This window comes from Linepithema humile, chromosome 3 (assembly GCF_040581485.1).
Source record: "Linepithema humile isolate Giens D197 chromosome 3, Lhum_UNIL_v1.0, whole genome shotgun sequence".
In the NCBI taxonomy this organism is placed as follows: domain Eukaryota; kingdom Metazoa; phylum Arthropoda; class Insecta; order Hymenoptera; family Formicidae; genus Linepithema; species Linepithema humile.
In genome coordinates, this window is record NC_090130.1 from 21130859 (window position 1) to 21147501 (window position 16643).

The following is a 16643-nucleotide window of genomic DNA, read 5'->3' on the forward strand; positions in this document are numbered from 1 at the left end:
CATGCCTCGTCGTTACCTTTTTTTGGTAGGACTTCAAGAAATATAGGTAATAAAGTACAGTGTGAATGTGAATATATATTTTAGCGTCCTCGCGTTTCCATTCCGTAAAGCACTATCGACAGCTGCGAGGCGTAGCGAAAAGTGGCCCGACAGTCGACCGCTTGTCTCTGATGGATTCTCAGATTTCTAAGCAAACTTTGCCGCGGGTTTTCTCCGGTCCTTTTGCGGCCGGCAGCGGAGCTCTTCGAAGAGCTAAATTAGCAACGATGATCGGCACAACACCGAACGGCCGAGCGTAACGTCCGGAGTAAATCTCATTGTGCGCCTGTATACCGGGGGTCATTAGTCATGACCTTTGTACGAATGAATACGAAGATTAACTGGTAGGCGTTAGCGTGGGCGGGCAGCTCGGGATCTCTCCGACATTCACGAGCACCTGGAGAATCCTCCTCGCCGGCGGAATTACATGGAAAGGCGGAAAGGGACAGGATGGGAAAAGCGCGAGGGGACACCGGTACACCCCCGCTGCGGTCTGCTAATGAGAACCTCCGTGGGACATTCGTCTTTCACGCCGGACACGTTGACACATTTCTGCCTCTCGGCCGGAATGGAACAAGACGCACAACCGGCCGAGAGCATCTGGCCACGCGACAGTCGCTGTCTCCTCGCTTCCGAGACGAGCGCTTTAGCCAGTTGACGCGTGATATTCCGGCGCAGTATTCGCCTGTCTTATTCGGTAATTTATGTGTTTCCTTCGCGCCGGTGTCACGACGAATTCTGACAATCTCCGAGCGACGACAGGCCGCGGAACGATCGCGTTATCGATCGCGCCTGGTGATGACGAACATTTGTATTTTTTTTTTTAGAAACTCGATTGCGATCGAGTTGTCCACTTTTGTCCGCTTTAGTCCGAATTGAAATTTCTGCCATTGTATTCCACGGATATACGCTGTGATACACGCAAAGCATTTAAGTGCTCGCTGAGTCTTATGATCATTCGACCGTTGCTTACAAAGTACGTAGAAACTCGAGCTTCGCATTGTTATCAAAGACACGAGCAGCATCGCCGATGAAAGACGACGCCGGGGCCATTCCGGGCGGAGAAAAGTCTCGACCCGGGATATAATTTCTCTTTATTAGATACAGCGTGTCGTTGCCGAGGATAAAAGCGTCGCAATAAAGCCAAAATTCTTTTGATATCGGAGTATATCGCGACGCGGTCGAGATAGGCGCGGGACAAAAGGGGCGCGCGCGCGCGCGCGCATCCCCCTGCGAAACGCGCCGCGTTCTCACCCCTCGAACTAAACTGGCGAGCCGGTATTAGCCGGCGGCATCTTGATATCATCCGGCGAACTTGCCAACTCCTTTATACAGACATTTATTTCCCGGCGTATATCTGTTACAGCCAAGTGGCGGTCTCGCAGATTGTACTACTTTGCTTTGCGCCGACCCATTCTAGGCCCCCCCGCCTTCTTTTACTGTGCGAGTTCTTTTCGCGGAAAACATAATCGTAAGTCATTCCCTATTGTCGCGTAAAAGCAATTACATCGCTCATACGAGGACGTTACGCACTTGGAGCCGGAACGGAGCAGTCATTTTTAATATCGTATCTGCGAAAATGTTGCACGACGCCCACGCTTCTTTTTATTTAAAGAGACGAAATTTTTGCAATAACGCCGTTTATATTACACTTTCACCATCGACGTTTCCCGCATCACTCGACGAAATGTGGCGCGCATCGCTAACTATATTTGTAAATGCAGTTGTATATCCCGACCCAGATATCCAATTCGAGTTTCACTCTAAGCGCTCTCAGTAAAATGGGAAAGCCGGCCGTATATCGTCCTAAAGCGGCCTCTAGCTCCTCTGGCGACCTCTCCGGCTTTATGCCAGCGAGAACAGCCAACTATACGCCACGCAAGAAAACACAAACTTTATACGTTACGATGAAACTACCGCATCGAGGGGAACAAAAGACCCGCGCGGAGACATTACGGAAGAGGAAAATACGTGGCGGCGAGCTGCTGCGGGGGCTCGTAAAGAGGGAACGTAGAGCGCCGGTATAACGTCGACGACAACGTTTATACGCGAACGCCTTGCTCGTTTTTTTTTTTTTTCTTTTAAATTGTTTCGTCGGCTAATCTCTGTACTGCGCTGGCTAACTTTTATATATATATAAAAAAAAAAACGATTTGCAAAGTGTATATACGTATGTCTGCATGTGCTTAGTCGCAGATACGAACTGTTTTTAATAAAAAAAAAAAAAAAAAATGCAAATAATCCCTGACTTATGTTTCCGTATTCTGTTTTAATCGCGTGGCAACAAATGCGGCGGAAGCCGGAGTCGCCCTCGTCGCCCGCGATTTCTGGGCCACCTGTCCTCGATGAACTTCCCTTTGGCGTATCCTGTACACGTGTAGAACGTATCCTGTTGCCCTGCGGGTTAGCGGCGTATTTGTTAATGCTCGTGCGCGATCAGCGTGCGGCCTCCGTGCAAACATGTCAACTTGTCGCGCCGCAGTGACTCCACACGCGGACAGGGACAGTCGGCCGCTCGGTCACTGTTGCATGTCACGACACTGTTGCTATTTAGCCTTCCATCACTCCTGTCTTTTATGCCACTCACGTGACACGCGCATTACCGACTCTTGTGGAAGCCGCTTTCCGCGCCACTGACAGGTATGTTTTATACCGTGTACGCCCGCCGTGACCCGGGCAAATTGGATTTTTCTATCGCGGCTAAAGCGAGCGCGATTTAAGCGAAACCGGTCTCTCGCCGCTGATTGCTGGATGTTTGACAATTTATTATATCCGAGTGAAATCTGTGCCATTTGTTATCGCATTAAGGGGAGCGGCGACTCTAATTTACGGGGAAGGATTTTGCGAAGAGGAAAATCTTAATCTCCCTCGCGACTTGGAATCAATTTAGCCGAGTTTGAAAAATTTCGTCACCGCAGAATTTGTCAATTTTTTTCACGAATATCGACATTGAATTTTTACGAGCACGTTTCATTAATATTCTGTCTCGGGTCGAGCCATCGTGATTCATATAACCTGCCTTTTGTGTTAGCTGAAAGGAGAGAGTTCCGAGGACACTTACAGCATAAATAATGATATCTCCCCTGGTCCGCATTCAACCGCCGCTCCCCAGCCAATGAGCAACGCCTCCCTATCACCGAAAGTGACTGACAAGCACTCCATCAGCATCATATTTCCTAAACATAACGAGATTAGGTCGCATTGTGACGGCGCTCAAAGCTAATTTACATTCTAATCCGTACACGTTTCCGCCCTATCTTCGAGTCTCTCTATTATGTCTATCAATGGCATTTTTATGCTACCTCTTCCGTCGAGGTGTATATCGTATGCATTTCAAATATTTTCGCGATAATATCCGGAAAATAATCTTCAGGATATTTACATAAATTGATATTACTTCATCTGGATGTAATAACAAGTTATTCGGATAAGATGTATTATAAATGATAAAGTGTGAGAGTGAAAATGAGAAAGCAGCTATCGGAAGAGATTGTAAACTACTGTGAACGACGATAAGAGATTTAAAAATATATATTGTTGACACTAAAAAAATCCACCCATCTCAAGACAATTCTCTCTATCTGGTGAAACTTTACAAGTGCTATGTGGATGAGATAAAGAAGTGATAACGACATCTAATCTAATGATATCTAATTATAACGTTTGTTATCGGTCAGAGATAACGAATTTAGAAATATTTTATTGAGGTCGGTTTTTTTTTTGTTGAACAATTTATGTTGATAATTTATATACGCTACATGGTTGTATATTGAAATCCGGCTAATGTAAAACTTTCACAAGACTACCTTCACGTTGACAAGGTGTCGTATTAAAGAAATAAGAAGAAAAAGAACGAACTGTCAAATGAAAGAGCGTGTCAGATGGAATTAGGCATGGTTCGGCAGATTAACCGTTTGGCTCGACACGCCGTTAGAGGATAACAATTTAGAGCGAGCAAAAGTAGATTGACGGTGGCAGCGTTTGTGAAATGTTCGCGCGAGCTGTCATTTTCTATCATACAATCTTACTAATTATCTCACCGGAGTTATTCGCGCCGCTTAAAAGTGGTAAATCCAGCCCCGCTCTTTTATCGTATCGAAGGCGATCTTGCATGGTGATTTGCGCATGCACAGAATTTCTAATAATATGTTTGCGGAACGAAGATAACAATAAAATATTTCCCAAACTTTAATTACACTTGAATCTTACAATTGCGTTGCGTAATTATCTCACAATTACGCACCATTATTCATTGATAGTAAAAACGAAGAAAACGCAAATAACTGATCTACTTAACGAATGTCGCTTTCCTTCTCATTTCAGTCCCATGATTTTTGACAACAAGCGGCGCGACTACATTTTTATCGCAGCACGCACTGCGTCGTCGTAATCGAGCCACGCCAGTTGGTCCTCATTGTGCGCCGATATACATACAAGGCGGGCAGGGACACACGAATATCAATGTAAAGCGAGGCGAATCCGGGGGCTAGGAGCAATCTCGGCAGTGGATCGGCCAGCGGATGACAGGTATCGACCTGGATCAACATCATTTTCCTGTGAAGTGCCACCGGCCCTATCCCGCTCTCTTCTCCTCTGCCTCCTGTCCGTTCACTGTGTGCGTCTCTTCCTAGTCTATAACCTAGGGCATATGCGTATAAGCTTGTGCATGAAGAGCGAGCTAGAGAGAGAGAGAGAGAGAGAGAGAGGGAGGGAGGGAGAGAGAGAGAAGGAGAAAGAGGGACTGACGAGAGGGACGAAAGGCAGGGCGAGAGCGAGAGAATTATTAGCTGGCTACTCTACTCCACTACCTACCGTGTTTCTTGATTACTATCGGCGCAGCTGCGCCCACAATTTGTGTTTCCCGTCAACCGTGCGTAAGAGAGCCGTCCGTCAACGTCGTGCCCATAACGATGCCATAGTCTGATGCTGAGACGCCGCTGATAACCCGATATAGACACGTATCCGTCATAAGGCGCGTACTCGTAATGTATTCTTTCGCCCACCGATATATCGCGCGAAGCGCGCGCGCTCGCTATACGCTTTTAATAATACGCTCTTGAATGAGGAGGCTGGAGACGACGGTCTGCGACGTCTGCGGACAGGCGTTAACAAGCGTGCGTGCATAAATCATGGCTCTGTCAATTAAACACGATTAATGCAAGCATTATGTATCGGCTGGTAAATATGGAGGATTTATCGCGCGGACAAGACAAGCGCACAAAAGGTATGTTTTATGCGCGTAATTAACAATGACGATAATGATGAAATTATGTGCGATTTTTTCCCCGTCATTTATAACTCACGCAAATTGCACAGACGAGAGAGAGACGGGTTGCACAACTGCTAATAGAATTGCGCGACACGAGCTCCTCCGTGAGACATAATGCTATTTTAATCGTTGGGCGAATGAGCCGGTGTCATAGTTACATCCTACTCGCATCTTGCACACCTCTTGGGCGTGGCAAATTGCGCGCCGACATGTAATAGCGCGATTAAGTCGAATTAGTTTTTTCCGATCGCGGGTATTATTTACAGGTCGTATCGAGTTGAGTACAAACGCGAGTATAACCACTATGACACGGCAATAATTTGCCTCAAGATGACATGAGTGCACGCAATATGAATAAATAATATGTTAAATGAAAGATCATAAAATACCGGTTGCGGCGATGATAAAAAATGCAAGAACTGTACACTTGAAAACTGGTTTTAAAAGCTTTCCTAGCAGTTTCGGAGTCATTTTATTGTTAACACGCGAGCAACGTGCGGCATATAAACAACTTGGCATTTTAATATACTTCTTTTACATATTAAACTTAAAATATATACATATATACATATATATTATATTCATTTCATTCCCCGCATTATACGCTTTGCACAAAACTTTCCAGATTTGGATATCCTACTTTCGCGGTCTTTTTTCCCTCTCCTGTTTAATCATAATTTTCCAGGTTGTCTGGGCGGGACTGCGAACGTGGTAGAAATGGACCGACGTTCGTTTTGTGGCAGGAGAAAAAGTAGGGAGAGAGGCGGTTGAAATTTACCGCCGGCGGACAGAGGAGTGGCTGCATGGCGGGCTGTCAGCTGTTTTCCGAATTCTGTCAATTCTTGTCAGTTGCATCGACCAGTTTAGCATAAAAATGCTGTTACGGTAGATGGTCGGCTTTCGAAGGCTTTGGCCGACACGGTACAAACGTATCGTATATCAAAGCAGGCGGCCATGGACGGGGAAAATAAGAAAGTTTTTGTTCTTTTTATGAAGCCACGGTCGCCGTGGGCGGTGTCTGATATACGATCGGTGTTCAGCGTTTTGTTGACGAAAAAGCTACTGCATCGGCATGCATTTTATCTGGTATACGCGAACATCTTCAATAATATTTAGCGTAAAGTATACACACATATATATATATATATGAATAATAAAGCGTGTCTTTTTACAAAAATTGATATGCAATATAAGTCGCGGCGGTGCATCTATTACGAAATTTGCAACACCTCGAGCATGTCCGCGCTTGTAATAACATGCTGCAGGTGAGCGCTAGATCTAATCGAACGCATACATGAATTTCTATTTCGGTCTTCAAACACTGCATCGCAACGGTCCGCTTTCCCAGATAATTCCCAGATTGAATTTCAAGTATATACGAGCGCATATATATGATCCTTGCTGATTTATCGGTCAGATGTTTCATCGGTCAGGTGCTAAACAAGCTGCCATATAAAATTCCAAGCGGAATTCATTAAAATGTCTCGAAAGCGATATCCATATATGCCGGGGAGTGGCGCAAATTTCAGGGCACGCCGGGTTTGGGCCTATTCCCCGGATGCCTATTTAACTACTGTAGTTAACGTAATATGACATCCGCCGCGGCAAGCGATTACGGCGAACACGCGATGCAAATTTACGGTATTATCGTAATAAACAGGTTATAAAGGTTGATAGCTTCCTCGTGTATTGAAATTACACCACTGCCGTGCGGCTTTTACACGCTCGTGTCTGCGACGCGACGGGTGTATGCGTATGCGTCCCCGCGCGCCCATACATACATACACACACACACACACATACACACACCACGCGCGCGCACGTGCATATACGTCGGACGTATACAAACCGGGTACGTTATTAAGAATGTTAACGTATGCTCGTGACGGGCTGTCAGGAACCCCCTTATCCGGCTGAGCTCGCCTCGGCTGGCAGATATAAATATGCAATAGCGCTTGTCATGCGCAGCGCCTAATAATTGAATGTATAATAAAGAAGGCGTCGCTCGGTGTCATGCTGACAGACAGACTACAGAGAGACTACGAGCGAGAGGAGCGCGCAGACAAACGTCGACTGTCAATTTCATTTGCTTCTTCCACCGAGCCGCCTGTCTGCTTATCTCGGACGTCTTTCGCGATTGCTCCCGATCGCCGTGGAACGTAGAATCGACGCTTCCTGTCCTTTTTACGAACCGTGCATTAATTAGGGATTTTATTTCGATCCGCCCAACTTCATCATCATTCTCGAAAGTGAGCTCTCGCGATGGCCCGATCATTACCGGTCATTGCTTTTTTTTTTATTTCACCACGATTATTAGCATATTTTATTATTCATCAATATGTCAGCGAGACAAACAGATATTAATCGAGACGGGGATCTAATTTAACATTTTATTCTCCCGATCTTTCGCTCTGAGCCGCGCTAAGCGCATTTCGAATTCTCTTTCTCGATTTTAATCCCGGCGCTGCGGACCTAACGAGTGTAACGGCGACGATAAAAATATCGTTCAAACGCCATCAGCGGGATGGTAGCCTATCGCACGCCAAAAGAAGAGGGCTGTAAACGGCCGATTCGATATCCATTTGAGACTGAGAGTGCCCTCCACTTCCGTGACAGCTAGGCAAACACCGAGCTGACGTTTAGAATAGCTTTTATTTATTCTAGCTTGTTTATTTAGGCTGCCGGGATCGCGTTACCTGAGAGGCCTTTGAGTGGCAGCGGGGGGGAAGGCTACCGTGTCAGCACCGGACCCATTGTCACGCATCAACCCATCGCGTCCAGGACGACGCAAGCGCGTGACGCGAGCGTAACTGTGACGTATGTGCATGTGAAGATTACGCGCGGGCTCCGGATCGAAAATAATATTTTCATTGGAATTTTCTGCTACTACGCGCCGCTTTTTACACAAACACCCCCTTTCGCGCGCTCGACATCGAGCCGTGTTCTCGACTATGTTTCAGGGGGGGAAAAAAAAACGAAAAAAACAAAAAAAAAAAAAAGAAATGAGACACGTGTAGCGTATTTACAATGCGTCATTCCGTTGTTGAAGCCATTAATTTTCTAGCGTGCGCGCTTTCCGCGGGACGTATACGGAGAATGTTTCTAGATCACCCGGTGTACTGAATACGAACTGGAGGCGTAATGTATTATACCGGCCAGGCAGGTATATTACAGAGACCCGCAGTTATGCGCGACGGGATATGATTGATGACAAGTCGTTGCCTGTTATGAATATAATATCGATCAATCACGCTATTTACCGGACGAATGCATAGGCCCACTCTATCATCCTCCCGTAGTTACCTACCTACCTATCTATATCTCTTCCGACGCGACCTGCTTCCATCTAAGCTCGGAGTCATTTTTCATTACTCACGGTAACGAATGGTACGAATTGTGTACGATTTCTTCGCGAGCCCCCGTCGACTTATCGAACGAAATTGATTCCGCGGTGATACGTGTCTATCCCCGCCGTATCCCGATTCGCTATCAAGATTGTCCCAAATTAATGAATAACAGATTGGGTTCCCCGTACGATCGCGCGATTGTGAAATCTCTCTCTCTCTCTCTTTCTCGCTCTCGCTCTCTTGACTGATTCAATAAGTTAGCGAGTAATATTGCATTATTAATTCTAGCACATGCGCGGCGCGTACGCTTAACGAGCTCTTGTACCAAAACGGAAGTTGATTAAGAGTGATTTATGATTGCGGAACTTACATTTTTATGGAAGGTAACAGAGAGGTGGAACGGAAACCGCGGGTTTTTATGGCAGAAAAAACGATTATCATTCACGCAAGTCTTACATTTCAGCGCGCATTAATTATAGCTTAAAACACAAATTAACAAAGTGGCGGCATTAAGTGACGTGATGTATGACAAAGCAAGTAGGAAACTGTTTTTTACTTCTCACGCGAACGGATAACTTTTATTGGCGCGAGAGAGGCGATCGCTGAGATATCGTCATAAATAAACATTACTTTTGCAAAACACGCCACCGCCGATTTATCGCTGGAAATATGCATTATATTAAATATTTTTCATGCTCAACCTGTGTGTGCGGGACCTGCTTGGGTGAAACACTCGAAGACACGGCAGTAAATAAGAGATGTTCAATTAGCAACATCTTGTTACTTTCGCGTGTATCGCACGCGCGCGAACTTGGCAGATATTCTCGCAAGGCACGGGTCGACGTCACGAGCAAGGCAGCTGGTGAAATGTAGGAAGCGAAATTCATGAATTCATATATTCCTCGGTCAGATAGCCCAGTCCCCGCAGCATTAGCCGGAGTCGCAGTATCCGGAGATAGACGACGCTCAATAATAAGCGAAGCCTCGTTAAACTCTTGATAATAGGGTGATTATTTCTTGCTTCACGAGTCTTTCCAGCAATTCTGGTCTCGCCTCGAGTGCCTTTCAGCCGTTCTTTGTGGAGCACGACGCGTACGTACGGAAAAGGAGGCAGCAGCACAGCAGCAGCAACCTCGTAGAAGGAGGCGTGGCTCGGTGCCGTGCTAACGACTCTCGCAAAATCGTTTCCCCCTGCGCCATCTTGAAGATCCGACGTGACGTTAAACGAACTATGCCGGAGCGAGGAAGTTCGGAACGAGGCGGTAACGACGAGGCACGCCGTAGGAGTCATTTATCACTGGTCGTACTTTAAGGTACGTACCTGTCGACAACAATTGAATTTCAGGATTCCCCGGTCTCGGAGCTCATGTAAACAAAGGTGTTCTTCCACAGTTTTAGATTAGATTACCACCATCGGTTTTCAAGAGCTGCCGATTGTCGCTTACGGCCTATCGGATAATTGATAGCTCGACCGTTTCGAGAGAGATTACTTTTGTGAGCGCGCGAGCTTTATGTTAATTAGTTACGGCGATTGCACGACTGTCGTCCATTTCAGCCAATACCGTTAGCTGTCATAGATATTTCGAACGTAACGACCGAGAAATAAATTGTGCTTTCTCCGCCGATAAATCATGATTTTAATTTCACGGTAGTCCTGATTAAAAAATTAGGAACGACGGGGGATAATCTGTGGAATATTTATTTTCCCTCTTACGCGGGGATTTACCGAAGGAGGATACGGCAAAAGGTACGTCATGCCCCGGCGCTATCTGATCATCGCTTTCCGTGCGTTGTCTCGTTCACGGGGCGGCACCCGACCAACTATCGGAAGCTTATACGCATTCTTTTTTTCGCCAACAAAAGGTCGTTAAAAATCCGTTAGATGCGGCTGTCAGATAGGTGCGGCACTAGTGCGGTTACGAGAGGAGCTCTCAAGTTGAGCTCTTTGTGCGTGATTTGAATGCAATCCGAGGGATGGTGTGTAGGGTAGGTAGGTAGGTAGGTAGGTAGGTAGGTAGCATCGCGGGAGTAGGGGGCGAAGTGCGGATTGAAGCGAGAGAACACCCGTGGCAGGGGTTTGGCGGCGCTAATCTCCGATCAGTGTCGAGAGCGTAACGCGATCCGACGCGACGTGACGTGATCCAGACTCGATAGCCAGCGAATACGAAGCCCGCTGCACAGCCTGTGCAACGGCGGTGTCGAGAAGGGCGAAGCTGCTGAGGCTTTACAAAGCATAGTGTGCGCTAAGTTCGACATGGATGGTTTCACGTGACGTGTCTTGCCAAATTGGACTACTTATCGTCTGGGATCGCGGTATATGTGGTGGTAGTGGTAAGATTAATATGCATCTTGATGGCGAGAGTGAACAAGAGTTCCGAGCGCGTATGTCGTCGACAATATTAATTTCTTCACAGAGGAATAAATTTCTCTTTCCTCTTTCTTTTTACATATATCCGATTGTACCGCTCCTTTTTTGCAGATTTTAATTTAATATTGTAAGAATCTATAAATCTCTCTCGCAGAGAGAGAGAGAGAGAGAGAGCTACCGCAATGCTACATTCAGCAGTCGCGTTGCATTAGTCAGCATTTTTTAATCCTGTTTGAGAAACGCTTGTACGCAGTCGAACGCGCACATAAAAGTAGCTAATCACGCTCGTTCGCTTCGGGCTATATTTTGGAAATGCGCGCGCGGCGCGCATGTTGTATAGCGAGCGTCAAGAGTCGCACCACCCTTGCGTGCAGCCGAGCGCTTGTAATACAAACTCCAATGTAGTATGTAGTACCCACACGATGCTGTCACAAGTGCTCACACGTCATTGTGACATTGTGAGCGCCCACGGGAGTGTGAGGAACCAGTTGTCGAGAGCAACAGCTGCTCGACCCGTAACCCACATACATCACCGCACGTCATTGTTCGCAGCGTGCATTATTCGAAACAGGTATGGGGACGCACCTTGGCGTTACGTCACTAGGGAGACACTAGAGCTAATGGATGTACGTCACCGTAGGACCAAGGAATGACCGATGGCATTGCGCAATCGCATGTGAGATTGGCGAGCCTATTTATCGCGGCGATTTTTATGTGCATCTCATTACCGAAGCAAGCGAGGAATATTATTTTGTCTACCGGTTTGAGGAACATCGTTCATCTCCCGGAGAGCATTATTTGATCAATCTATTGTGGCTGTTCATCTCGACATTTATAACCGCGCGACGCTGCATTCGTAAATTTGTGCTTATTTCTAGTTTCTTCGGCGTCATATTTACCGAAATCGTGTTATTCATTTTCTAGTTTCTATCTGCCGTATCTTTTTGACGTAAAACGCACAAGAGCGACGAAATAAAAACATCGTCATTCGTCCGTGGCAATCAATTAAGTTATGATGATTTGTATCCTCCGCAAACTGCATCAGTCAAACTCCGCGTTCGTTCTCTCTCTTCTCTCTCTGGCTGTGGCTTTTCGGTAGCGCGACCGGCGAAACGTCAGGTAGATTTGTAGGTGGAAACAAGGCCGTCTGTCACGTGGCGCGGCTTTGACGGGCTGTCGCCGAGGCGAGAGATAAAATGCGTTTCCATTTCCTCGCGCAGGCAGCGGCGTGCCCCTCGTGCAATTTCAATATGAAACTGTGAATAATGCATGCCGGGGGATTCCGAGCCGCCGACATCGTCACGCAGCTCACATCCTGCCGCGATGTAAAACTGAGATAGATGGAACGCGGTAAGTTTGAATAATGAGCGCCCGTAACGATGATACGACGGCTACTCCCGCGAGCGTCACCTCACCCGGTAGCGCACGGAGCCCGGAGTCCTTCGCGGTGGAAAATCCAGCGCGCAGTCGTATAAGTCAGTCTAGCCGACTCATTAGCCAGTCCACTGAAGGCCATTTATCATTCAAAGCCCGGCGGAGTATACTCCTGCCGCGATACATTGTACCTACCACTTGATTCTTCCATCAGCCATATGCGAAATTTATGTCCTCCGCAATATTCCTTTCCTCGAGGTATTCCTTCCGCGCGCGATTCAAGATGTTTTCACGAGGCGTTTTCCAGCCGGTTTTACACACGACGCATATATTTGAATTCGGATCGATGCGCACGCCCATCTTTACCGTATAATTTAAAATAAAAACTGTTATTACACCACTCGCGGCGATTGGAAACACGGCGTATGATGTAGAATTGGCATCGCGTATGCGAGGATTGTACAAGCGCCGTGTATACTCAACACTCCACGCGCCTTGTCTTGAAAAGTCTGTCCTACGGACTGGGGTGAGTCATCTCCTGTTTTATTCGTTAAGCAGCGCATCGATATTGCGAGACTTGAGTTACCTCATATCGCGTCTCGGTTTACTCGGCAAAGGCTCTTCCCACGAATCTTCGCGAAACAAGAGACCGGATTAACATTATCTCACCATCCGATCCATCTTGATCTTTACGAGCACCTCTTCGTCGAATGTAAAGAACGGCGATGATCGCGCCTGCGAACAACGGGCGCTTATATGTCAGGAATATTATCCTGATTAGAGATTTCACATAAAACATGAGTTAGGCGCTCTCAAGATTGTAAACTTGAGCGGGTAAATATCGCAGCGATTAGCGGAGTATTTCAACGCTCCGCCGCTCGGCCTGAAAAGTGAATATTCGCCAAATCGTTTGGCGACCGACCGACCGGTCGAACTGCGCGCCGGATATTAGAAGGGCACTCAACGCGGCGGGAGGAAACAAGCACAATGGCTTCGCGCCTTCCTAATCCCGTGGAATCTCTCGGCCATATGTAAGGATTACCTTGGTCCGACTCAACATGGTCGCGTTGTCGCGCTAAAGCCGCGGACCCGCCATTAGCCAGTGGTGTTTGCCGGGTAGCCAGGTCCACAAGCTTAGAGACGCTATCAGCGATGGCTTAGTTGGCCTTCTTTCTATCTCATCCCGTGATCCGACTAGGTGGTACTTGGTCCTGGTTACAACACGTTCGCCGCGATGCTCGGGAGGTGTAACGAGCCGATAGTTATCTTCATCGCGGCGACTGAAGGCGATAGCGTGGCTTCGAAATGGGGATAGGTGGAGGTGGGACACGCTGGCAATAGGTAAAAGGAATAGCGTCTGCCGACGGTAAGACGGCACTTGGTAAGAGGTTACGACTGATACCGGACGCTCTCTTCCACGCCGTGTTCATTACGACCAACCCTCCCGCGAATCGTTAGCGAGCGAAAAAGCATCGCGTTATCATTTCATCGCTCGATATCTCAAAAATTAGACGCAAATTAATATTTGATTTCATCGTAAAATTGAAAGGATCGTCTCTCTTCAAATAAATGTGAATGTCATTTCATTTTAATTACGATCGTAATTTGTCTGTCGAAGCGCGCAGTTAAATTAGTCACAATTACACTTTATTCGCGCATCTTTATGAATAATATTTTATAAATGATAAGTTGGCTGGGAAAATACGACGCGAAGTGAAAATCCAATTCGCGTCAGTCATCGGCGGCAAAAAGTCATCTTGAAAACCACGACCTGTCACTGCGCTCCATACCACGGTTCACCGTTCTATTCACGCTTGCCGAAACCGTTGAAGGACAGCCGGGCAGAGGCACGGCGCGCCGAGTGGATCCGCGTTGTCAGAAAGCGAAGCGCCGCACACGTTAATTTGATTTTCCCCGACGCATTTTGGTAACGGGCGTCCCTCGCCATTCCCTACCTCGAGGTCGCGACGTCGAGCGTTACGTGTCTGCGGAAGACGGGACCGGGCAATTTATCAATCCACGAGCGAGAGAACGACTCCTGGCCGGGCGGGTAATTTAACAAGATTGATGCGAAGCCGACATGCCACAGTTTCGCAGCTCGCCGTGAAGGGGGTCGGCAGTCAGTGTTGGCGGTGTAGCCGGGCGAGGGGTGACGTTGGTGCCGTCGGAGCGGGCGGAAAGGGTGGCAGGCAGACGTGTGAGCGACTGGTTATTAGGAGGCCTCATCACGCAGAGCCACGGCGCGCAGAATCACGCGGGCATTAAAACAACGCCGCGCGACTGATGGCGGTTGCTAACATCGTCGCGGCTGCCACGTTTTCGCCGGCGCGTAACGTGCTTTTTGACAAATGTCGGCATCGTTATGAACTTCGTGAGAAGGTAAATGAAGTTGGACGTCCCTTTTTTCCCCGACCGAGAGACGGGAAGGAGGAGAGGAGGGGGGGGGGGGGTTAGACGGAACTGCCGCTCTATATTTATCCACGTTGATTAACATCACGACAATCCATCATTTTACATTTCAAATGTGACGGCTGTCGGCGTGCATACAAAACACATGAGATGGTACGACGTTAATGTGTAAGCATGAGTATTGGAAAAAAATTATAAATGCGGCGCGGAACCTGTGTGCGTTATATAATTTCGCATTTATATTTTAATCATCCACATCTCTGAATGCTCTACGTTTTAATTTGTAACATAACAACTCTTTCGCGCTTTCTTTTTTGCTATAATATAATTCGTACTCGTCGTATTCGTATATCGTTATACGTCAGATGTCAGTTTCACGTTACAAAAACATGTTTCTGAATTATCAAGAATTGTGCGCCACTTTTGAACGCTTCGACAATCATTTACTGTTATATTAAAACTTCCATATGGAAGTTACATGACTGACCATAAGTCTACGCACGTATACGACGTACGGCCATATATTATGGCAAGAGTTCGTAAATATCGAGGGAGAGAACAAACGGCGTGAAAATGAAGGAGGGTGGGCTTGCTCGTTAATCATTTCCTTTATGTTTCAGGGCGAGACTTACGAAGACACGCCGAACAAAGACCTCCTGCATGTAAAACATGCCCGAAAGCTTTTATGAGCGCGTATCAAAAACCTTAACGAACCTGGAGCGATTTTTGACAATGTGATGACAATGTAATCTTTTAGAAAATTATTTACTAGAAGCATCTGCTACATTATCAAGTTTGTCAGTCTTTATTTACTCGTATTGATTTCGCAATTTTGAAACATTTCGTTTTCACTACAAGCTCTGATTTGTCGAAAATAATGACAATTCCTAAATATACAAATTGCTCTTATTTGCAAATAAATTTACTCATATCGATTTCACAATTTTGGAAAATTTCCTTTTTACTGCAAGAGTTCTGATTTATCGAAAATAATAACAATTCTCCAATATACAAATTACTCACTTTTATTGATAAATAAATTTACTCATTTTGATCTAATAATTTGACAAAACTTTTCACTACAAACTCTGATTTATGACAAATGATAACAATTCTCAAATTGTTTGCTTTCATTTGCAAATAAATTTGCAAATCAATTCGCATTGATCTATCAGAGTTTTTGAAAAATTTTCTTTTTACTACAAACTCTGATTTATCGTGAATAATAACAATTTCCAGATGTAAATGGCTTGCTCTTATTTGTAAATAAATTTAAATAATGAAGACCATATATAAGCGAGATCTTTTCCTCTATTTATTCTGTCCCACTAATCTACGCAGCTTGGCCGCAGAATTTTCACGCTCGGTAATGGCGGGTAACCACGATCCTTCGTCTAGGCGACGTTTGTGCATTATTCACCCACGCACAGGGATGATCCAGCGAACCGTCAAGGGCAGTAGCAAGTGCAAGAGGGGAAGCAATATTAATTGGCTCGTTTATTGCGACGTGGGTGGCCGCGGGCGCTGGTTTCTCCGTCAACTTTCAGTCGGGGAGTTAGGTGGCTCGCGTTGTAAGGGTTGCGGGGGTAATCTGGCGCACGACGTGCCGCAGTAAATCACCGCTGGCCTCCCGCTCCGCGCCACTTAACTACCTTTTCTACCTTCACCTCTTACTCTTTCGCTTCTAAAAGCTTCTCTCTCTCTCTCTCTCTCTCTCTCTCTCTCCGACCGTTTACAGTCGAATTGTAATCACCGCTGGCGTTTTTCAAATTTGTTGATTATCGTATTCGCCGACAAAATTTCACTTCGTCGCTTGCCCAACAAGTACTCCTCGCTT

General features: G+C 46.4%; 2 protein-coding genes and 1 long non-coding RNA gene across 16 annotated transcripts in view; 2 read left to right on the forward strand and 1 right to left on the reverse strand.

Moving 5' to 3' along the window:
* LOC136998670 (uncharacterized) overlaps positions 1-5871 on the forward strand; it is a 46992-nt gene extending 41121 nt beyond the window's left edge. The window contains exons 2-3 of the mRNA XM_067351746.1: positions 1315-1527; positions 1782-5871. Coding sequence (XP_067207847.1) covers positions 1315-1527; positions 1782-2066 — 498 coding nt within the window. The 3' untranslated portion in view covers positions 2067-5871. The remainder of the gene's footprint in view (positions 1-1314; positions 1528-1781) is intronic.
* LOC105668686 (uncharacterized) overlaps positions 1-16643 on the forward strand; it is a 181078-nt gene that overhangs the window by 141694 nt on the left and 22741 nt on the right. For 6 of the 14 annotated variants that reach the window (XR_010889502.1, XR_010889500.1, XR_001100149.2 and 3 more), the window contains 2 exons: positions 4363-9968; positions 15427-16091. The exons of 1 other annotated variant lie outside the window; for it this stretch is intronic. The gene's annotated coding sequence lies outside the window, so the exon portion shown is untranslated. Of the gene's footprint in view, positions 1-4362; positions 9969-10047; positions 10162-15426; positions 16104-16643 lie in introns of those variants that run through there. 7 more of the 14 variants (XR_010889498.1, XR_001100150.2, XR_010889503.1 and 4 more) reach the window with 7 other exon arrangements.
* Positions 1-16643, reverse strand: part of LOC105668687 (uncharacterized) — a 195054-nt gene that overhangs the window by 46943 nt on the left and 131468 nt on the right. The gene's annotated exons all lie outside the window — the stretch shown is intronic.